Source organism: Plecotus auritus (genome assembly GCF_963455305.1).
Source record: "Plecotus auritus genome assembly, chromosome: 9".
Lineage (NCBI taxonomy): Eukaryota > Metazoa > Chordata > Mammalia > Chiroptera > Vespertilionidae > Plecotus > Plecotus auritus.
The window spans coordinates 60,462,114-60,486,441 of record NC_137783.1 but is presented as its reverse complement, the minus strand read 5'-3'; the positions used below and the strand labels follow the sequence as shown (position 1 = coordinate 60,486,441).

Sequence of the window (24,328 nt, the reverse complement as noted above, 5' to 3'; positions counted from 1 at the left end):
ACCATCACTCCAACATATAAGATGACCGCCCCCATGTGGACACAAGATAGCCGCCACAAGATGGCCAGCAGGGGAGGGCAGTTGTGGGTGATCAGTCCTGCAGGGAGGGCAGTTAGGGGTGACCAGGCCGGCAGAGGAGGGCAGGTGGGGGCAACCAGGCCTGCAGGGGAGGGCAGTTGGGGGTACCAGGCCAGCAGGGGAGGACAGTTGGGGGTACCAGGCCTGCAGGGGAGGGCAGTTAGGGGCAACTGGGCCTGCAGGGGAGGGCAGTTGGGGGTGATCAGGCCAGCAGGGGAGGGCAGTTAGGGGCAACCGGGCCAGCAGGGGAGGGCAGTTGGGGGCAACCAGGCCAGCAGGGGAGGGCAGTTAGGGGCAACAAGGCTGGCAAAGGAGGGCAGTTAGGGGCAATCGGGCCGGCAGGGGAGGGCAGTTATGGATGACCAGGCCGGCAGGGGAGGGCAGTTAGGGGCAATCGGGCCAGCAGGAGAGCAGTTAGGCGTCGTTCAGGCTGGCAGGGGAATGGTTAGGGGGTGATCAGGCTAGCAGGCAGAAGTGGTTAGGGGAAATCAGGCAGGCAGGCAGACAGCGGTTGGGAGCCAGCAGTCCTGGATTGTGAGAGGGATGTCCGACTGCCCGTTTAGGCCCGATCCTGGTGGGACATCCCTCGAGGGATTCCCAGATTGGAGAGGGTGCAGGCTGGGCTTAGGGACACACACACAGACACACACCTGCGCACGAATTTTGTGCACCAGGCCTCTAGTAGGATATAATTACCTTAACCAGTATTCTTTATCTCTTCATTTGACTTCAAGTAACTGTTTGTTGTTCTTTTATTTCTACCTGAAGGACTCTTTAGTACTTATTTTATTTTATTTTTTTTAATCCCCACTGAAGGAGTGAGGATATTTTTTCCATTTATTCTAATAGAGAGTGAAAGAGAGGGGGGAGGGAGAGAGTGAAACATCGATGTGACAGAGATACATTGATTGGTTGCCTCCCACACATGCCCCAACCGGGGACGGATATCGGACCTGCAACCTAGGTATGTGCCCTTGACCAGGAATCGAACCCATGACCCTTCGACATGCAGGCCAGTGTTCTAACAACTGAGCTACGCCAGCTAGGGCTAGCACTTCTTATACGATATATGTCCTAGTGACAGATTCCCTTAGCTTTTCATTTATCTCAGAATGTCTTAATTTCTCTTTTAGTTTTGACTTTGCTGGATTTAGAGTTTTTGTTTGCTTTTCTTTCAACCCTTTAAATGTGTTATTTCACCACCTTTTGGCCTCCATCATTATTATTTTTTTATTTTTTAGAAATTAGCTGTTAATTTCATTGAGGATCTTTTGTAAGTGACAATTTGCTTCTCTCTGGATGCTCTCAAAATTCTCTTTTTTGTCTTCGTCTTTCAACAGTTTGATTTTGATGAGTCTCAGTGCAGGTCTTTTGATTTTATCCTTTTTGTAGCTTGTTGTACCGTTTGGATCTGTAGATTTATGTATTTCATTTGAAAGTTTTTACTCATCTTTCAAATATTTTTCTAGGGGAGATATCAACCAAAGGTCTTGTATGCATGCATATAAGCCTAACCAGTGGACACAGACAACAGGAGGGTTGGGGGGCAATGGAGAGATAAGGACACATATGTAATATCTTAATCAATAAAATAAAAAAATAAAATATTTTTCTACCCCTTTCACTCCTTTTGGGACTCCCTTTATGTGATGGTATTCCATGTCTTGTTTTCCTCAACTTTAGTGTTTTATCCCAGACAAAGTGGGTTATTCATTCGCCTTACAAAGTTTTCAATAAGGGCCCTTTCTGTAGCCTAGGACCTGGGTCCCACACTGAGATTGTGGGCTGCTTTCTTCAAGACTCCCACTCAGCCAGGGAGATGGATAGCACAAGGGCTCTTTAAACATGGAAAATCTTTTCTATCATTTTTAAGTTGCCTCTTTCTTGATTCTGCATTCACTTGGTTACAAACCTTTGACCATTTTCCAGATTTCTGAAAAAATTGATTTTGATCATCTTTCCTCTGCTTTTTAGTATGGAGCTGTCATTCATTTTTGCTGACATCACACACAGCCTTTTATATTGGAGTGTTGTATTTTGCTGACTTATATGGAGTACTGTAAGGCTATTTTTGTTCTAAAATTAAGCAGTTAATATAATGCCTGCTATCATTAACAATTATATAAAATTGAATATTTACCAGAGCTGTTTCTTATATATATTCAGAAGCATTTTATATTTTTGTAGCCTATGTTTTTAACTGCTTTACTGAGCTATAATTCACATGCCATACAATTTACCACCTTAAGTGTATAATTCAGCATTTTTATTATATTCAAAGGTGTGCAAACATCACCATCATCTACTAGTAGAACATTTTTGCCCTCCTTAAAGAAGCTTCACTCATTAGCCTTCAGTGCTCATTCTTCCCTCCCACCTTCACCTCCAGCCCTAAGCAACCACTAATCTCCTTTCTGTCTCCATGTATTTGCCTATTCTGGACATTTCATACATAATTGACACTTGAACAACATGGGGGTTAGAGACAGACCCCTCCAATGCAGTAAAAAAATGTGCATATAATTTCCTTTTTTGACAGCTTTAATTAAATTTATTGGATGACATTGGTTAATAAAATTATATAGGCTTTAAGAGTACAATTCTATGATACCTCATCTGTATATTGTATTGTGTGCCCACCATCTGCATATAACTTTTGACTCTCCCTAAATTTAATTACAAATAACCTCCTGTTGACCAGAAGCCTTACCAATAACATAAAGTCATTTAACATATATTTTGTATGTTATATGTATTATGTGCTGCATTTATACAATAAAGTAAGCTAGAAAAATGAAAATATTAAGAAAATCATAAGAAAGAGAAAATACATTTACTATATTTATTGAAAAAATTCACATATAAGTGGACCTCTCCATATCCAACCCATGTAGTTCAAGGTTCAGTTGTAAATGTGATTATATAATATGTGGTTCATCCATGTACATATCACATATCATTACTTCATTTATTTTTATTGCCAAATAATATTTCACTATATGGATATACCACATGTGTTTAATCATTTCACTACTTGATGGACAGTTAGCTGTTACCGTTTTTTTTTGTGTGTTTTTTTGCCTCTTATAAGTAATGTTGACATGAACATTCATATACAAGTTTTTGTGTGGACATAGGTTTTTGTATTTTAGTTTTAATTCTAGCTTATTCTTTGAAAAGAATTGCATCTAATTTGGGAGGAATTTTTGAAAATGTATTTAATTCAGTGGAAGTATATTTTCCTTCTGAGCTACCTTGTAACAAATATCCTAACATATATAATAAAATAAACATGTATATGTGTGCTCAAATTAACTATTTTAAGACAATTATGCATCTGAGATATTCATGCTTATCCTTAGTTATCATTCTGATTGCCTTGTATATTACATATGCAACTACTATAATATATCTAATGCCTTCTTTAAGCAACATAAGATAAATTCTTTTAAATGGAGGAGTCTATCGTCCTCAACTCATACTCATGTGTTACATGAGATAGAGCAAATGAGTTAAACTTCTGGGCATTGTTTTTATTTGTTTCCTTTGTCCTTTGGATCAGAACAGTAATCCACCATCAGGGAAGTTAATTTGATTTTAGTAAAGTAAAAACTTTGAAGTAGAAAATTTCCAGATTAATGGAGGTAGTAGCAAGTGATCAGTACATAAATCACAGACCAAATGACAGGAGATAAAAAAAAAAAAAAAGAAACAGCAAGAAGCATAAAAAGGAAACATTAAGTTATAGAAGACCAATATATAACATTAACATCTTAATGAAAAAGGGTTATGACACACACACAAAACCAACAGGTACATGTTTCTATAACAAAAACATTAGTAGCTAATTTCCAAAGGCTGAAAGCACAGGTGTTAGCAGAGATGTACTGGGAGAATGCAAACAGGATAGAAGAGACTGATAGCTGTCAGAGGGGAGCCAGGTTGGGGGCTAGGAGAAAAGGGGGAGTGATTAATAATAAGAAGAAAACCATAGACCTGACAACAATATGGTGCTAGCCAGAGGGAAAGGGGGGTGGCGAGAGATTGAGGGATTGAAAAGGGCAAAGGGGGGATAAATGGTGGTGGAAGGAGACTTTACTTTGGGTGGTATGTGCACGATGCAATATGCAGATGGTGTGTTATAGAGTCATACACTTGAAACCTATATGGTTTTATTGACTAATGTCAGCCAATACATTTGATATAAAAATTAAAATTGAAAAAGAAGAGCCCTGGCCAGGTAGCTCAGTTGATCAGAGTGTCGTTCCGACATGCCAAGGTTTGATCCCTGGTCAGGGCACATACAAAAAATCAACCAATGAATGCATAAATAAGTGGAACAACAAATTGGGGTTTCTCTCCCTCTTTCTCCCTTCCTCTCTCTCTTTCTAAACATCAATAAAAAAATAAAAACAAATTTAATCAAATGAAGTTGATTATAGTGGGAAAAAGAGTTACTTATAAGAATGAAGGGTATAATACACTTACTAGTATTTGGATAAATAACTGTCAAGAAACTTGACATGGAGTAGAGTTGCAATGTACAAATCTTAAATTGTGAAAAATAGAATAACTGCACAAATACAATAGTACGTATTGGGATATTATACATACTCCTTTAGTATATTGGCGATAAAGTATTAAAAATATAATACAACTATAGAAAATTTACATAATAAATTTGAACTAATAAAATTCATATGGGGGTCTCTGAGGGGAGTAAAGGAAGTACTAGTAAAAGTGCACAAAGGGAGAAATTGAATTGGATGCAGTCACTCCAGAGGCCTCAGCTGGTAACTCAACTGGACCTTTGCCCTGGAGGGCAGCAGGACCTTGGAAAATGAGGCACCCTCGCTGAGGGCAATTCCTGAGACTTGCTGAAGCTGTTGGCAGCCAACACTGCCAGCAGCTGGAAGAATGGGTGCTCAGTGCTGCACCAGGAGTCAGAGCTTGCAGCACAGCACCCACTGTAGGCCACCCCTGGTGCTACTTGTTCCCACTTTCTTCATATAGTAAGTTCTGGAAACTGTTCTTCCATGGTTTTATTTGATGTCTGTTCCTTTTCTTGAGTATCTTACTAGTAGTGTAATGTGATAAACTACTGCACTCACTTCTGCAGCTCGTCTTGAGGCCACAATTTACTCCTCTCTCTGCTCTACTACTCATTCAGATTCCCCTCAGCCTAAGCTAATGCTTCTGCTGGGTTGAGATTGCTTACTTGCTAAGATAACCTGAACTTTCATCCTGTAGGGGTTCAGTGAAAGTCAAGGTGCGGCGGGAAGGGGCTTCCCCAGAGTCGCTCAGAGACCCAGGCTGAGTGAGGCTTCACTGTTTGGTAGTCGGTGCTCACTGTGTATGAGAAGAGGAAATCGGTGCTGTGTACTAGCTCTTCTGTGCTTTGGCCTGGAAATGCCACATCACTTCTGCTCTAAGCCCATCGTCAGAACTAGTTAAGGACCTGCCTAGTTATAAGGGAACTGGGAAATGTGGGGAGGCAGGCTTCAGAATGGTGGTGAGCACCATCTCTGTCACAGTCTATCCTCCTGATTATCAAAAATTCCTGTGCTCCCTTTATTCCTACCCCCCTCAGGTGAGATAACCCAAAGTCCTAGTCTATCAAGGCATTTCACTCCAAGTGACACATGTAATCTCTACATCAGATCCAGACATTGCTCCTTTGGTCCAGAAACATTGGAACTGAAATGAGCAAATTATCCCACCTTCCTCATCCCTCCCCCCTTCCCCTATTCCCTAATGTGGTGTCATACAGGGCCAGGGTAACCACAGTCAACAGTCCCATCTGAGAAACTGAAAAAGGCAGTTATTGCTTATTTGTCATTTGAAATCTCTTGGTCAGACATTGTGAGTGTCTCTTGCCCTGAGGTGAGGAATATTCCTTGATTCTGCCATGAATCTGATCTCTGCTAGGAGCACCTTGCTCACTGCTCGCTTTCTCCTCCTTGGCTCCACTTTCCTCCTTGGATATATCTGAGGTGGGTATTAGAAAATGTGCCCTCTTTGGGAGCTGCTCAGCTTTCTATCTATAAAAGATTAGGGGTCAAGTCCCATTTTAAGGCAGTCTTTCTCAACCGGGCTACTATTGACATTTTGGATAAATAAATTCTTTTGAGGGACTGTCCTGGGTATTGTAGAATGGTTAGCAGTATTCCTGGCTTTGACTCACTAGATGGCAGTTAAAAGTGCTCCTCAATTGTGACAACCTAAAATGTCACCAGGCAGTACCAGATACCCTGGGGCACCATTTCCCTGAATTGAGATCCACTGTTTTAAGGCTAGAACAGCCACAGAATTATGGAGGGCTTTTTTTTCCTCTCAGAAACTTTTTATCATTTTAATGACAGTTCTTTTCTAAGCACATTTGTTAGCTCACTGGACTTGATGTCTAACTTTAAGCTTTTGGCCTCTATTAGCAAGTCTGAAGCAGTTTCATCAATTAAAAGATTTTCTGTCAAGGGCTTTTAGAATTATGTGAAAACTAGAGGCCCGGTGCATGAAATTCATGCAGTCGGGGGTCCCTCAGCCCGGCCTGTGCCCTCTTGCAGTCCGGAGCCCTCGGGGGGTGTCCAACTGACGGCTTAGGCCCACTCCCCACGGGACATCCTTAGCGCTGCTGTAGAGATGAGAGAGGCTACCGCCACCACCACTGCGCTCACCAGCCGTGAGCCCAGCTTCTGGCTGAGTGACACTCCCCCTGTGGGAGTGCACTGATCACCAGGGGGCAGCTCCTGCATTGAGCATCTGCCCCCTGGTGGTCAGTGTGCTTCATAGCGACCGGTCGCTCTGCCGTTCGGTCGATTTGCGTATCAGCCTTTTATTATATAGGCTGATGCTTCAGAAACAAATCCAAGGTATCAGTGGCTTAAACAGCATTTCCTGCTTGCTCAGGTCTACAGGTCGGCTGTGTGGCACTGCCCCAGATCCTGGGGGCAGGTCCAGGGCTTATTCCATGGTCTGGTGTCATTGTCTAGGCCAGCAGTTTTCACCCGGTGCACAGGAAGAATGTTTAAAACATGCAGTACCTGACTACTTAGGGGCACTGACCTCTTTTCCCATAGACTGTCATAGTTTTTTTGTCATATCAGCAAAAAATACATTTTTTGGTGTGCTGCAGAATTTTAGCAACTACATTATGTGTGTCATGAGATGAAAAAGTTTGGAAATCGCTGGTCTGGGCTGAAGGAATGCCTTCATTGGGCTCATTCTTTCCTCATGGTGAAAGACAGGAGAGGAGAACCAAGCTAAATCAAGCAAGCTCATTTAAAACTTGTCTTCAAATTTGGTGGACATCACATTCTCTCACATTCTGTTGATTGAAACAAGTCGTCGGAAGGTGAGAAGGTATAGAGGTATACTGGTTTGGGAGGAGGAGATATCTGCTGTATACACTGCTTTTTTTTTTTTTGTAAGTGTCTAGGTAACTTTTAGTTTTTCTAGAATGGCAAGGCCCTGAAATTCTAAACTCTGTTCCCTTTCATTTCTTCTTGTCACATGGCAGTAAATTGTGTTTACTGCACAACAGTGCTCTGTGTTATGTTTACTGCACTACATTTCTTTCAAATCTATCCAGTAGCCACCAACACACACTACTAAAATGTTACTTTCCAATCACTTCTTCCCCAAACTTACTTTGTAAAGGCAAGGCCAGATAGTAAGTATTTTAGGCTTTACAGATGATACAAGCTCTGTTATAGCTTTGCTAGTGTAACACAAAAATAGCCATAGACAATAAGCAACTGAATGAGTGTGGCTGTTTCTTCACAGGTAGGCCTTCCTTTGCCAACCCTATTCTAGAGCCTCAACTTCATTATGCAGGGCTGTGCCTGCCGAGTTCTTGCAAGTGACAGTGTCTTTCAAAGGCGTTGCTACTATATAAACCTGGATCGCTTTTTCCAACTATGGTGTTAGTTTCCCTGCTGCCTGCTACTTGACTGCTAAGCTGTGATCATGTGTGTGTGGAAGAGTAGCACCCTACCTGGCACCAGTTTCAGTGATATCAGAATAGACCAGTGAGAAGGAAGAGCAGGCTCTGTGTTTACTGCACTACAGTACCACTTGTGACACCATGTGTGTCAGTTTTTTTCACCAAACAGTTCTCAGGTTTTCTGTACTTCAGCTGGTGTCCTACAATTTAATTCAGTTCTGACACTTTCTACCTGGAGATAGCATCAGATCCCACAGGTTCAAAGCTCAGCCTCATAAGACTGCCCCCACTTCAGATGCTGATCACAAACCCTGGTTATTACTGTGATTCTGACCTCCTAGCTATAATTCAGAGGTTCCCACATCTTTCTATTCAGGTTCAATTTATATGCCAGAGCTGCTCACAGAACTCAGGGAAACATTTTACTTAGTAGACTACCAGTTTATTACACAGGACATTCCTCAGGGAAAGCCAAATGGAGAGATGCATAGGGCAAGGTATTTGGGAAGAGGTGTGGAGCTCCGTGCCCTTTCTGGGTGTGCCACTCCTCAGATCTTCACATGTTCAGCACCAAATCTTGTCTTTTGTGGTTTTTATGGAGTCTTCATTTTCTTCCTAGACATGTTGATTGAATCATTGACCATTGGTAATTGAATACTAGCTGAGGTCTGGGGGTGGGGCTGAAAGGTGAAGCTCAAATCACAATGTTGGTTCCCTTGGCAACCAGCCCCCATCCCTTTAGGCTTTGCAACCACCCCATTAACATAAACTCAGGGTCAGTGAAAAGGGATTTAAAAATAACAATCACCTTTTTTGTTCTTATCAATTAAGGAATTCTTGCCCTGGTTGGTGTGGCTAGTTGGTTGAGTGTTGTCCTGTGCACCAAAAGGTTAAGTTTGATTCTAGGTCAGGGCACAAACCCAGGTTGCTGTCCGATCCCAGGTCAGAGTATATGCAAGAGAGAGCTGATCGATGTTTCTCTCTCCCTCTCCCTTCCTCTTCCACTCTCAAAAAAACCCACAGCAATAAAAAATAGTTTTTAAAAAGAAAGAAAGAAATTCTAAGGTTTTTAGGAGCTCTGTCTCAGTAATTGAGACAAAAACCAAATATATCTATATATATAAAAGTCTAAGCGACCAGCTGACTGGCCGGTAGCTATGACATGCACTGACCACCAGAGGGCAGACGCTCAATGCAAGAGCAGAAACCACAGGCATGGAAACATGGAACAGACTAATGAATCTCAGAGGGAAGCGGGGAGGGAAAGTGCGGGAAGAGATTAACCAAATATCTTACATGCGTACTAGAGCCTGGTGCACGTATTCGTGCATCAGTGGGGTCCCTCTGCCTGGCCTGTGCCTTTTTGCAATCTGGGACCCCTCGGGGGATGTCGGAGCCAGGCCGAGGGACCCCACTGGTGTACGAATCCGTGCACCAGGCCCCTAGTAGTAATTATAAATCACAATGTCACAACTGGGCTATGCTAGGTAATAAACCCTGAATTCTCAGTGGTTACCAACTAAGGTTTATTTCCCACATTGCATGTCTAGTGCAGGTCATGATGGGTGAGGACTCTGCTTTACCTCAATGCTTAGCAACCCACACTGACAGAGGGTCCACCATCTGGAATGTTACAGTCACCAAAGCAGAGCAGGGACAACAGGATGCCCTTCTGTATGTTCTCACTCACATCCCACTTCCCAGAACTTACCACAGTTAGGCTTGCCTGACTACCTACCTAATTGTAAGGACGCTAGAAACTGTGAGAGAAGATGGAATAATGTTAGCTTAGTTCCACTCTGCTACAAATTCACACAAATTCAGTTGTTCTTCTCATATGGTTCTAGCACAGGGGTGGACAAACTTTTTGACTCGAGGGCCACAATGGGTTCTTAAACTGGACCGGAGGGCTGGAACAAAAGCATGGATGGAGTGTTTGTGTGAACTAATATAAATTCAAAGTAAACATCATTACATAAAAGGGTACGGCCTTTTTTTTTTTATTTCAATAGTTTTATTCATTTTAAACATTTTAACAAGAAGAATGTAAACACTAATTATTATAATTTGAAACTTTAAAAAATGGAGGAATCATAGCACAATAACATACCTTATATTGAAGATGGCAAAGGCAAAATAAAATTGCCTAACAAAGGAAAGGTGCAAAAGCCTTTCAAATTAAACTTAAATATAATAAAATAATTTAAAACTAAAACAAATAGAAAAGAACAAAATGTGTAAACAGTAAATTAAACATTTTCTTTAGTGCAACTTCCAAATTATGCCTGGGACGTAGATGTAGATGGCAATGTAGACTGGGTTGAAAGGTTTTTGGTCTTTAAAACATCAACTTCAGTGGGAACAGTGTTGTTGGTCTCCTTTTTAGCTAATGCTCTGATACTGTGCTCTCCAGGGGCGTGTCTCCCTACATCACCACGATAAAGTGTCTACGCATTCCCAGGGTGATGGGGGAACGCGTCCCCGGGCATTACAAGGAGCCTCTGGAAGATTGAGAGGTTGTTCCTTCTACTGAATGGGCGGATATAAATCCGCCCACTCAAAAGGAGCTGCGGCCGTGTTTCCGGACGTTGCCATGTTAACACTGCTGCTGGTGAAGGAGCGGAGGGGAGAGCAAGAGAACACTCTGCTCTTTCGGCTCCGTGGGCCGGATAGAACAGCCGAACGGGCCAGATCCGGGCTGCGGGCCGTAGTTTGCCCACGGCTGTTCTAGCATCTGTGTAAAAAGGTACATATTGATAGATAAGGATAGATTTCAGGTAATATTCTTTGAGGCATTTTTGGACAGTTTTTTCTTTAAAAATATTTTTAAGTGTATTTTACTCTTAATTTTCCAAAATAAAATGTTTAAAATTAGAATTGTATTTCTAGATGAGAATGCAGTAGTGTAAAGAGCCATTGATCTTTACCCATCACAGTAGACATTGAAATGGTATCAAAGCTTGTAAGGTTTTTCTTGAACTTGCAGAGTTACTTTGCTGAGTATTGCATTTTGCATATAGTGCCAACATCATATTTATGGAACAACAGTAATGAAAATTTTCATCTTCTGTTTCACTAAGCCTATTGATCTCTATTTTTTAATTTAATAAACCCCTTGGGCCCTGACCGGTTTGGCTCAGTGGATAGAGCGTCGGCCTGTGGACTGAAGGGTCCCAGGTTCGATTCCGGTCAAGGGCATGTACCTTGGTTGCGGGCACATCCCCAGTAGGGCGTGTGCAGGAGGCAGCTGATCGATGTTTCTAACTCTCTATCCCTCTCCCTTCCTCTCTGTAAAAAATCAATAAAATATTTAAAAAAAAAAACAAAACCCCTTGGGTTACATATCTTCTAAAACCATCCATGATTGCCTATGAAAAGATGCTAAAGACAACATACAGTTTTTCCTGGATAGAGACGTTGGAAAAGCAATCGTTGCCTTTCAGGCCATCAGTACCCGTAATGGAGTGTGTTTGTGTTGTGGATGTATGTTTGCTTTCTGTGGTCTCTTGGTTCTCAATAGGTTTCATGGGAGCTAACAGACAAAATGTGTTGAACTTGAAGCCATGAGTGTTTATGCTTGCTGCCTTCCGTTTAATGACCACAGCATGGAATTGCTTGAAGCTGGGGTCAGGTGGAAAATTCTTCACAAAGACATTATTTAATAGCATTAACAGCAAGTAATTATATAGATTAGTGACACCAAGACAATGCTATCCTACCTCTATGAGCAGACAGATTTTACGGACAAATTTTTGTGATTTGGGACGAGCAGTCAGTGTTGGAAAGACCACTGAGGACTGTTTCCGTCGTTAGACTTGGCCATCTGCCAATGGGAGAGGTCAAATGACACTTGGCTTGGATTGACATAGAATGGCCAGTTGTTGATTTGCAATATCTACACAAACTTCATTGTGTCTTTAAACTTAGTTTTTTTAATGCTGGTAATTTAGTATACAAGTGAATATAAATGCTACCTTATGATTCTGTCTTTCTTTTACCATATTTGTTTTATGTGAGCTTTTTTATTTTGAAATACTAGAGGCCTGATGGCACGAAATTTGTGCAAGAATAGGCCTTCCTTCCCCCAGCTGCCGGCACTGGCTTCCCCCACAAACCCCAGCTTCGTCCGGAAGGTTGTCCGGAAGGATGTCTGGTCTAATTAGCATATTATACTTTTATTATTATAGATATTTTTTATTGATTTCAGAGAGGAAGGGAGAGGGAGAGAGAGATAGAAACAACATCAATGATGAGAGAGAATTGTTGATAGGCTGCCTCCTGCATGCCCCACACTGGGGGTTGAGCCCACAACCCTGAACTGGAATTGAACCTGGGACCCTTCAGACTGTAGGCCTATGCTCTATCCACTGAGCCAAACCAGCTAGGGCTTATGTGAGCTTTTAGATGTAGTTCTTTTATTCCACTTGATCAAAAATTACTAGCTAATCATAATTTCTAGCAAATAAGATATTAAATATTACTAAATTCTCTATTAATTGTATGTTTTCATAAATTAAAATGCCATCAAGTGAATTTCTCAAATGTGCCTATTATAATGAATTTATGCCATGATATCGATTATGGTGAGAGAAATAAACAGTTTGCATGAATTGTTTTATCAGTGATCTGATAACTTGTGAACTGCAAAATATTTGTATATGTCATAGCAGTCTTTTATTCTTTATTTCTTAAAGGACTTGAAGCCCAGTAATATCGTAGTAAAATCAGACTGCACTTTGAAGATTCTTGACTTTGGACTGGCCAGGACTGCAGGAACGAGTTTCATGATGACTCCTTATGTAGTGACTCGCTACTACAGAGCACCTGAAGTCATCCTAGGGATGGGCTACAAAGAAAACGGTCAGAAAACACGTTTACTTGAAATGCTGTTCTGTTTTATGAGATTTCTTATGTAAATATTTAAGCTGAAGTGCATAGTTAAATATATGTCACTGAAATGTTTTATCAGGAGTTTGAAAGTAACTCTAAATTTTGTCATAAATGTTTGGAAAAACTTAGGGCACCTGTTTATTTAATTACAAATACATAACTATCAACACTACCTTTGGATAAAGACTTTGTTGCCATGGCCCCTGAAATTTACTTTCCTGTAACTTTACAGTGAATATTTCTAACATGGGCTCAAGGAATATATATAGTAGGCTGACAGTTTATCTTTTGTATGAATCCTAGTTTGCTGTTAGTGACATTTGTACCTGTTTCCAACCCCCTGAGACTAGAGTTACTAGCAATAGCATTTAGTGTAAACTTGAAGAGCCAGGATAAAGCCATCTGCAAAGCTGAAGGATAATAAAGGTGACCTCTTGTAGGAAACTGTTTCATCAACGCCCTGTGTCCAACCTTAAAGAAATGGTATATTATCTGTCGGTATATTCAGTTACGTATATCAGCATTAGAATCAAGGTTGAAGAAAATTGTCAGGCATGTAGTTCATGAATTATTAAAAAATTAAGCATACACATATATTTAAGAAGAAATGTTTTTGACTCTCAGATGGGGTGTGAATGAGTGCACAGGCTTGACTTGTGGTAACTTCATCCAAAGCACTGCTTGGAATAGGGCCTGGACTTTTTCCTAGCAGTTTGCTTTGAATTAAGAAACTGTATTAAGTCAATCTTCTTGATTCATTTTTAGAAAAGATAACATTGAACTGAGGATTTTAACTTAACTTCCTTTTATTTTCTGAGCTAATTAAAAACAAATGCTTTAAACATTTACTGTTATTCTTTTGTTCTTAAATAAACAGACTATTTTGTTTTCTTACTATCTAAAATTGTCTTATACCCTGTAGATCTAGTGAGTTGTTTTAATATTAGACTCATTGAGGTTTTGTTATTGTGGTCTTTTAGGTTTGTTAGTTTTTTGTTTTTTTTGTTTTTAGAATTGATACAAGTAACCAACATGAAGATTGCTTTTGCATTTGCTATAAAACCATTGACTGTCTCAGCTACTGTGTAATCTGTCACTCTGTGTCCTATAAATGTGATTTGGGGAGATAGCTCCCTGCCAGGAATTAGCACTAAGGAAAAATACCATATTAAAAATTGACTTGTTTTCCTCGTAGATAAGAGTTATGTAGATGACCTTATCACCTTTTCTTTCTTTTCTTTTTTGGTCTCAGGAAATTGAGTCAAATGTAATGCTTAATGACATTAATGCATTAGCCATCAAGGGCAAACATAAGAACTTCCTCCACCCACCTTCACCTGTTTTAATAACTTTAATTTTGCCTTTTATTGCAAGCTACCTCAAAGCTTTGTAGAAAGTATAATATAATGGAATATATTTAAGCTGCTAATTGGCTATAGGCCCATTAAAGGAAGTTTTAGGCGTGAACCAGGCTTGTCATGTTGAGAAAGTCTTCACTGACCCAGACAAGAACTGCTTGCACGCTTGCCACTTTCATAATCTGTTTAAAAATGGGTTTATGTGATTTCTTAAAATTTTCTACATAACTTGTGTCCTGGGTATTTAAGTAAAGTTTGCCATTCTCTATAATCTATAGGGAAATTTTATTGTAATAGATTTTTACCAGAAATGAAAATCCTGGAATTTTTTTCCTCTGAACTGATTTATGAATATTAACTTTATTCTAAATTTTTGTCTTTGAAAGTTGAATCATACCATAAATATAAAAATATTTGCCTTTATTTTAATATTAAATTTTAGAGAAACTTTAATTCCAAAGGTTTTCCAAAATTTCTTTCCAGTTTCACTCCTCTATGAGACTGTGGTGAACTGGCAGTCTCCTTGTAAGGGTGTGTACTAGGAAGTACACTTACCTTTCCTAAATCCTCCAATGTGGGTACAGCTGTCTTTCTCTCTCTAACTTCAATTTCTACCCTTTTCCTTTTTTGCCCTTAAAGAATTTAGACCTTCAAGCTTCAAAAACAAATTAGAAAGTTTCTAAGGCTTTCCTTTTAAATTGCTCTCTTCCCCTCTTCTCCTAGTAAACTGCAAGCACCTGCTCTCCTCTTTTTATCTGATTTTCACACCCAGAGATTTCACACATCAGGGTGCACTGTCAGTTTTGATGAAGCAGATGGAGATCCTCATATTGCCCGTTTCTATGTCTAGCAGATGTTTTCAGCATTGATTAGAGGTCCCGTTGAAGTGGGAACTTTCAGACTGTATTCAGCCAAAACCAAACGTCTTCAACCAAAAGCAATTCAGTTTTATGGGTTTAAAGACTTTAGGTAGAAAACGTGATACGTACTTTTTTACTGAGTTTTCTGACTTGATCATTTATTCACTGTCTATGCACTTGTTCCTGTTGGGATAATAGGGTAGATGTAGCACAGCATTGCTGGGGAAACAAATGACTTTCAATTCAAAATAGATATAGCACTATTCAAATACGTTTATGAAATCCAGTTTGAAAATTGATAAAGGGCTTTAGATTAATTCTTAACTGTAATTATTCATAGAAATACATGCTTTCTGTTAAATATTTAACATGCTAAATTATTTCTGCTCATGCTTTTTTGTTGACTTAAAGAGAGAGCATAATGCACCGTTGAACCTCAAAATATTGTCAAGATTTCATTTTTTAAAATTTGCTACCTTGTGTACTTTTTTAACCTTATTTACAAAGTTTATGTTTACTGCTATTTTGTATTTTATAAACAAATTTTCAGTGACAAAATGTATAGGATTTTTAACTACATTATTTCTGTGCATGGCTCTCACTTTAAAATTAGATATACAGTTAAAAGGCCACACTTCACCATTTGCTTTTGTAATTCAAAGTCTTTTGAAAAATATTTTGTGTTTTAAATTATTCCATTAGCTAAAATTAAAATCACTTTTCTTTTTGTGATGTTTTGTAGTTGTTATATAATGCAGTCATATTATGCTTCTTTGATTTTAATGACCTTTTGCTTTGCTTTTCCTTCTTTTGTGCTGCAAACATATAGTGGATTTATGGTCTGTGGGGTGCATTATGGGAGAAATGGTTTGCCACAAAATCCTCTTTCCAGGAAGGGACTGTATCCTTGTGCTGCTGCAGCAGTGAAATTAGTTAGTGATGACTTCCGTATGTTTGCTAATGGGGATGAAGATGGTTTATTCATACAGGGGGGGGTTTAAACAGATAGTTTGTGGCTATTATAGTTCAAAAACTGCTGAGATGAGAAGCTGAAATGCTCGTAGGCTGCGTCTGGCAGCAGGAAATACAGTCTCTGCTGGTAGTTAGAGCACATTCACTGTCACTCATTTTTATTTTGTACTGCTTTCTCTAATTTTAAAGTATACATGGTGTGCGTGATTTTTTTTAATGTTTATATTTTTTTATTTTAACCAAATTCTTTATGTTAATGTCATTGCATTTTGTTTTCAGTTGACATTTGGTCAGTTGGGTGCATCATGGGAGAAATGATCAAAGGTGGTGTTTTGTTCCCAGGTACAGATCGTATCCTTATCTTTGGCCTAAAATGTAGTTTCTAAAGGTCAAAATGTATGACAGCACTTCAGCTAGGTCAAGTATAATGTATTTTGTCTCTCCCTAATAATATTGTTAAATTATTCTACTCTTTCAAAATGCCACCTGCTAGTTGACATAGACTTCCCTTCCCCCACGTATTGATTGTGTCATGTTATTTCTGAGAACTGCCCAAGTTCATTATCCACAATTACTTGCTGGCTTTGAGTTGATTTACTTAACCTAAATAAAAAATCATGGCGGGCATTAAAAATTTCTAATACTTATGCACTTGATTAAGTCTAGAAGCACTTAGGACTTTAATATGAATTTTGGAATTGTCTGTTGCTTCTGGTCATCCTTTTGTTTTACCCCCCTCCCCCCACCCCACCTCCCTTTGTGTTAATGTTCTTTGTGTTTTGTGTCTTTGGGTGGTTGTCTCATTTCTCAACATAACATACTGATCTTTTCATCTGAGAATTTCAGCAGTAATAGTTTTATTATGATGTAAGTAGATTTGGAATCATGCTTTTTGTTCATCTGACTATTTTAATATTTACATTACCAGCGAGTGATGTGTGATGTGTTTATCAGCTAGTAACCCTGAGACTTACTTTAGGAGGAGGCATGGGAAAGCCATATGCACTAGGTTAATCAGAAGGCTTTGGTTCTAGTCTCAGGGAGGACTGGCAGCGTGAAGACTTAGAAGGAAGGAGACAGGGAGTTCTAACCTCACAACTTAACCAAACACTGATTCATGTTCACAGGTTTCAGAGCTTTCAGAGTTTATTACCTAAGTTAAACAAAGCATGGCAAAAGAAAATGCCACTTGTATCAAAGCCGTCATTTTTATAAGTTTTCTGTTAGTGTAGAAAATTCTCAAAAAAAAAAAAAAGGACAGATTATAAGAAATATTTCTTAGCTTCTAGGATATGCATTCACATTTTCAGATGAGCCAGAAAAAAATTGTTTTTGTATTCCAGAATTGTGTACAGTTTACATTTAGAGTTCCTGTGGGTAGTAATTATCATTATTCTTTGAGTCACTTGTCATTTGTATTTGGAATTTGTTGGTTTAAGCTTTCATTTTTTAAAATACGTTTTTGTTGATTTTTTAGAAAGAGATAGAAGAGAGAGATAGAAACATTAATGAGAGAGAAACATCGATCTGGTGCCTCCTGCACACCCCCTACTGGGGATCAAGCCCACAATCTGAGCATGTGCCCTGACTGGGAATAGAACTGGTGACATCTTGGTACTTGGGATGGTGCTCAACCACTGAGCCGCACCAGTTGAGCTAAGCTTTCACTTATATGATAAAATTAATATTATTCTCTCTCTCTCTCTCTCTCTCTCTCTCTCTCTCTCTCTCTCTCTCTCTAAATAAGATTAACAGTGCTTGTTTGTTGACCCTTTCTGTCCACCTTTTGCAAGGTGGCTAAAAGATAAAAGATTTGTAACTGCCACATTTTCTTAGAATTTTATAATTGTTGTTTTCTTGTTATTTTAATATGGCTATGACTATGTGTTGAACATTAGATACGGAGTGTTTTTCTTAGCTACTTGATATTAGATATTGATCAGTGGAATAAAGTTATTGAACAGCTTGGAACACCATGTCCTGAATTCATGAAGAAACTACAACCAACAGTAAGGACTTACGTTGAAAACAGACCTAAATATGCTGGATATAGCTTTGAGAAACTCTTCCCTGATGTGCTTTTCCCTGCTGACTCAGAACACAACAAACTTAAAGGTACTTTTAATAAATATATTTATTTAATCCTGTGTGTGTGTGTGTGTGTTCATATTATTATGGAGCATACACTAAGTTTATTTCTGGGTGGTGGAACAGAGTAAGGTTTTAGTCATTTTTTTCTGTAACTATATTTTTTCATCATTTGTATGACCTGATTTTATAGTAAAATATTTTTTTAAAGCACATACTTTTTTAAAAAAAAATGAGCATTTCAAGTTTCTGAAATGTATTGCTATTTTTAAAAGCCTTTATGAGGTACGTGTACATTCACATCATTATTTTTGCAGCCAGTCAGGCGAGGGATTTGTTATCCAAAATGCTGGTGATTGATGCATCCAAAAGGATCTCTGTGGATGAAGCTCTCCAGCACCCATACATCAACGTCTGGTATGACCCTTCTGAGGCGGAGGCTGTAAGTTCTTCTCTTCATGTTTGAAGAAGTCATACCCTTTACAGTTAGAATTAAAGTTGGGTTTGGAGGAGACATTTTAATCTATATATATATAAAAGCCAAGCGACCGGAACGGCAGAATGACTGGTTGCTATGATGCACACTGCAGTGGCCAACCAGTCTGATTGGGGCCCGGATCAGCCCCCCACCCCTTGCAACCACCCGTGCCGGCCTGGCCCCAGTTGGCCTCCCCCAACCCCAATAGGGGGTGGGGCCAGCCAGCCAACCTCCTGCGTCCCTTCTACCCTGCCCGCCTGGCCCAATCTGCCACCATCAGGGCGGGCTGGCCAGACCCCATCTGTGCATGAATTCGTGCACTGGGCCTCTAGTTTTAAATAAAAATATAGGTAAATTATGATGCTGTTTTTCTGTTTTGCATTTAAAGTACCTTAAGTTAATGAGCTTATCCAAGCACTTCCTACACAAAATAAAGTTCCCTCTCTCAGCTTCTTGCCTTCTTATCTTGATATCTGATCTGATGAGCTAGAACACTGAATGCTTTGGGAGGACATCCTAACTCAGTTATAAAACAAATTATTGTGTCCAAAGCATAGCCCAGTTCTTTGATGTAAATAAACTGACCATTTCAAAAGCTGGAAGAAAAGAAAAAGATAGTTAAACATCTTTTTCCTGTCAGGAAGGATTCTCCCAAAACTAGTCTCTACATCAAAGATGATTCATCACTCTGGTCTAATAATGTATTTTTACAAGCCTTTGCTGTTTGGATGAAATTTCAAATAATTATGACGATTTGCATACTCCTAGTAAACTGACTCAATTATTGCTGCCTTTTGTTTTTCAGCCACCACCAAAAATACCTGACAAGCAGTTAGATGAACGGGAACACACAATAGAAGAGTGGAAAGGTAACGTTCACCAGATCCTGAGAGATGGAGCTGAGAGAGCTTCTGGCTTATTGTGTTGATTTATTCATCATGTTGAGGAAAATAAAGATACTTTATATTATTCACTAGGGGCCCAGTGCATGAATTCCTACACTTGAAAGGAACTGTGGGCTGCGAGGCTGCGGTGGGCACAGGGATGGGTCTCGGCCCATCCTCCATGTCCCCACCTGGCCCCTCCCACCACGGCCCCTCCCCACACCCCCCCACCCCTGTCTACATGCAACCCCGCTCCTACCACTGCCGCTCCCACACGCTGACAGCGCTGGCCCCACTCCCACCTGCTGAAGGTGTGGAACGATTAGGGCTGGTGCCAGCAGTGGGTGCAGGCGGAGATGGTGCCATCAGCGGGTGCGAGTGACAGCTGCTACCCCAATCACCCCTCAGGAGCAGGGGGAGGTGGAGAAGCCCTCAGGGGCAATCAGGGCTGGCAGCTGCCGCTTGCACCCGCTGATGGCTCCGAGTGATCGGGACTGGCGCCGGGCACCAGCAGCAGGTGCGAGTGGTGGCTCTGGTACTGGCAGTGGGTGCGAGTGGGGCTGTTGTTGGCAACAGGTGTGAGAGGCGGTTGCTGGCCCCAATTGCCCTTCAGGAGCAGGGGGAGGTGGAGAAGCCCTGAGGGGTGATTGGGGCCGGCAGCCACAGCTCACACCCGCTGATGGCGCCAAGCGACGGGGACCGGCGCTGAGCACCAGCAGCAGGTGCAAGCGCCAGACAGGACCGCAGCGTACGGGAGCGAGCAAAGAATTTTCAGTAACCACCAGAGTCTCGCCCTGATGATAGCAACCAGTGCCCTGCCTTGGTCTGGAGCCCCTGCTCACCTGCTCTACCAGTTTGTTGCGGCCGACGCCCCCATGTTTTGCGCATGCCCCCTGGTGGTCAGCACACGTCATAGCAACCAGTTGTTCGGTTGTTCCACTGTTTGGTCTATTTGCATAGTAGCCTTTTATTATATAGGATAATTCATATATGGTAATATTATTATTAGTATTTTTTGCAAAAAATAGAAAGTAGGTCTCTTTTCCTTTCTTACTTAACACATTAAGCACCCAGTCTGTTTTGTCTTTTGGACAGAAGGTATAGTGTCAGTCACTATACTTCCTGGGTATTAATCCTAATCTCTCATGTCCCCTATCCAAACACAGAAACATTCATTCTTTTTGGAGTATTTTGTTCTTCCGTAATCTACAAATACACAAGCCTGTGTGTTTGGGTCTCCCCCTTTTACTCTCCACCTGTTTTGATCCCCAATGGTAGTGTGCTTGGTTGGTGTAATCCCATATTAGAGATCACCCTCTCCTGCTCCACATGCCTGGCACATGGATACCCAGCTGTTCAGCTGTGTCATTTTCTATACCCAGCTCCCACTTGCAGAGCACTTAAGTTGTGTCCAGTCTGTTGTTATTACAACAACTGCAGTGCTCTTGTGCACATGTGAGAACATGTCAATAAAAAAAGTCCTATAAGATTTGCTGGGCCAAAGAATATTTTTCAATTATTTCCAGATTACTCTCAAAGAAATTGTAGTGGTTTATATTTTCATCAGCACTGTATACGAATGTCTATGAGGTAGTTCACCAACAGAGAGAGTTCCTTTGTAATCTTTGCAAATCTAATATAGTAGTTTTATTTTATGAAGGTAGTTGAACATTAATAATGCTTTGATAGTTATGGAAATACTTCTTTCTTTAAAAGATTCCCTGGGATGGCCTGGCCTGTATTGCTCTCAGTGGTTAAAGCATCGGCCTGTGCACTGAAAGTCTCGGGTTGGATTCCGGGTCAAGGGCATGCACCTGGGTTGTTGCAGGTTCAGTCCTCAACCCTGGTCGGGGCACATTCAGGAGGCAACCAATTGATGTATCTCACATCGATGTTGCTCTCTCTCTCAAAATCAACAGAAAAAAATACCCTCGGATGAGAATTAACAAATTAAAAAAAAAAAAAAGATTCTCTGGGATAGTTAGGCCAGGTAATTTTTAGATCCTGTTTACCTCATTTGTGTTGTTGTTCTGTGGTGTTTGGACCACTTTTGTAGCTACGTTACTTTGGGCAAGTCACTTGATCCACTTTTTACCTGAACTTTAATAACTAGGTACAGAAGACTCGCTGTTGAGAACTACATGCCTACATATTGGGAAAGTGAAAGGGATTGCAGAGGTATAAAACAGACAGGTAGGCTCTCTGCTCCTCTTGTTCATCAGACAGCCTCTCTTCCTGCGCTGTGCCAGCCACAACCCTGAGACACGATAGTGAAGGTCGGAGTGAACAGATTTGGCTGCATTGGGTGCCTGGTCACCAGGGCTGCTTTTAACTCTGGCAAAGTGGATATTGTCGCTATCAATGACCCCTTCATTGACCTCAACTACATGGTCTACATGTTCCAGTATGATTCTACTCATGGCAAGTTCAAAGGCATAGTCAAGGCTGAGAACGGGAAGCTTGTCATTAGTGGAAAGTCCATCTCCATCTTCCAGGAGCGAGATCCCACCAACATCAAATGGGGTGATGCTGGTACTGAGTATGTTGTGGAGTCCATCGGTGACTTCACTACCATGGAGAAGGCTGGGGCTCACTTGAAGGGTGGAGCCAAGAGGGTCATCATCTCTGCCCCTTCTGCAGATGCCCCCATGTTTGTAATGGGTGTGAACCATGACAAGTATGAGAACTCCCTCAAGATTGTCAGCAATGCCTCCTGCACCACCAACTGCTTGGCCCCCCTGGCCAAGGTCATCCATGACAACTTTGGCATCAATGAGGGACTCATGGCACAGTCCATGCCATCACCGCCACCCAGAAGACCGTGATGGCCCCTCTGAGAAGCTGTGGCGTGATGGCCGAGGGGCTGCCCAGAACATCATCCCTGCTTCTGCTGGCGCTGCCAAGGCTGTGGGCAAGGTCATCCCTGAGTTGAATGGGAAGCTCACTGGCATGGCCTTCCGTGTCCCCACCCCCGATGTGTCGGTTGTGGATCTAACCTGCCGCCTGGAGAAAGCTGCCAAATATGATGATATCAAGAAGTTAGTGAAGCAGGCGTCAGAGGGCCCTCTCAAGGGCATCCTGGGCTATACTGAGGACCAGGTTGTCTCCTGCGACTTTAACAGTGATACCCACTCCTCCACCTTTGATGCGGAGCTGGCATTGCCCTCAATGACCACTTTGTCAAGCTCATTTCCTGGTATGACAATGAACTTGGCTACAGCAACCGGGTGGTGGACCTTATGGTCCACATGGCCTCCAAGGAGTGTGAGTCCCCTGGACCACCAGCCCCAGCGAGAGGAAGAGAGGCCCTCAGCTGCTGGGGAGTCTTTGCCCCAGATCAGTCCCCCGACACACTGAGAATCTCCTGGCCACTGTTTCCATCCCAGACCCCCTAAAGAAGGGGAGGGGCATAGGGAGCCCTACTTTGTCGTCCACCATCAATAAAGTTCACTGTAGCCAGCCAAAATAATAATAATAATAATAAAAAATAAAACAGACAGGTAATCCAGCTGTAAATTTATTTGGGAGGAATTAATTTGATTCTTTCTTTCTTAGGAATATAACCAGAGATTAGTTTTCTCTGAGTTGACTCTGGGAGACCTGTAGTTAGACTCTGTAGAGTCTACCAGAATGATATAATTGGGTAGAACTGAGTACATTTTTACTTGTAATAGATAATATGCAAGGACCTAACTGTGGGCCAGAGTGTGTAGTATGAAAATATCTAAACAGATATTCTCATATCTCATGGAATCTTAATTGGCCACCAATTGTAAACACACCATAATGTGCCACTGGTTATACAAACCAATTTCAGAGACATTGTAAGAAAAAGTGCATCTTAAAATCATTGGAACATAGGGGTTTTGTTTGTATAAGGACTTACCTGGGATTTATGAGGATTCTAGACAGGTTTGCCTTTATTTTGCATCGTTTCCTCTTAGCCCCACATGCTTTTCCGTGATTACCTGCTCACTGCCTCTTTCAAGATCTGCTGACAAGTTAGCATCATAACGCAAAGAAATCCATTGCCAAAGCCATTAACTGCAGATCACTTTGCCTAGTTAGTACTGCTAATTAGCTCTTGTTCGTCTACCTAATCCCTTTTCATAAAGGGGTGCTGTTTTCTCATTTTTAAAAAAATCCTCCTACCTGGAATGCTTATCATTCCTTTTTGTTTCTTTGCAGTAAAGCTTCCCCCATTCTTTCCTCTATCAAGATTTCTTATTTTTCTCCTTCCAAGTCCAAGAAGTTCACCATAGCAAGCGAATTTAGTTGTCCCTAGCGCTTGTTCATTTCAACATATCCACTTGTTTTACCTTATTACCAACAGAAACATTGTCATACCCTCTAATCACAGATTCTTTATCAGAAATTTAAGGAACTACAAACTGCTTAAAATTCTATGCTACATTTTTGCTTGCACATTTTCTCAGAAGAGGTACATTGCTTTTATGCAGTTCTTAAATTATTCCAGGATCCCAAAATGATGAGGAACAGTGGCTCTGTAGCTTCTACCAGAAGGTTCTTCTTCAGTGCATGTTAAGTCACAGGCCCATCACACTCAGCGTCAGGCCATGGAGGAGAATGCAGGGAAGCATCTGGTGCAACTGCTTGGGTGGGCGTCCTCACAGCCCGCTGCCCACAGCAGGCAAAGGGCGGGGTCCCTTGGAGAAAGTGTGACAGTGATAGCATGTCAGGCTGCAGGTTTTAAGGTTTTCAGGTGTGGCCATCTGCCTCTTCTTTTAATAACAATGTATTTTCATACCATTCTTCCA

General features: G+C 41.0%; 1 protein-coding gene and 1 pseudogene across 7 annotated transcripts in view; both read left to right on the top strand.

Moving 5' to 3' along the window:
* Nucleotides 1-24,328, top strand: part of MAPK8 (mitogen-activated protein kinase 8) — a 131,740-nt gene that overhangs the window by 90,516 nt on the left and 16,896 nt on the right. For 3 of the 6 annotated variants that reach the window (XM_080687454.1, XM_080687455.1, XM_080687457.1), the window contains exons 6-10: nt 12,715-12,880; nt 16,380-16,451; nt 18,033-18,215; nt 18,506-18,630; nt 19,472-19,535. In XM_080687454.1, the coding sequence (XP_080543580.1) occupies nt 12,715-12,880; nt 16,380-16,451; nt 18,033-18,215; nt 18,506-18,630; nt 19,472-19,535 (610 nt within the window). Of the gene's footprint in view, nt 1-12,714; nt 12,881-15,957; nt 16,030-16,379; nt 16,452-18,032; nt 18,216-18,505; nt 18,631-19,471; nt 19,536-24,328 lie in introns of all 6 variants that reach the window. The other 3 variants (XM_080687453.1, XM_080687456.1, XM_080687458.1) reach the window with 1 other exon arrangement.
* On the top strand, nt 19,907-22,945 carry LOC308257727 (glyceraldehyde-3-phosphate dehydrogenase-like; annotated as a pseudogene). Its single transcript has 2 exons — nt 19,907-19,922; nt 21,822-22,945. The product of its transcript is annotated as a glyceraldehyde-3-phosphate dehydrogenase-like (transcript).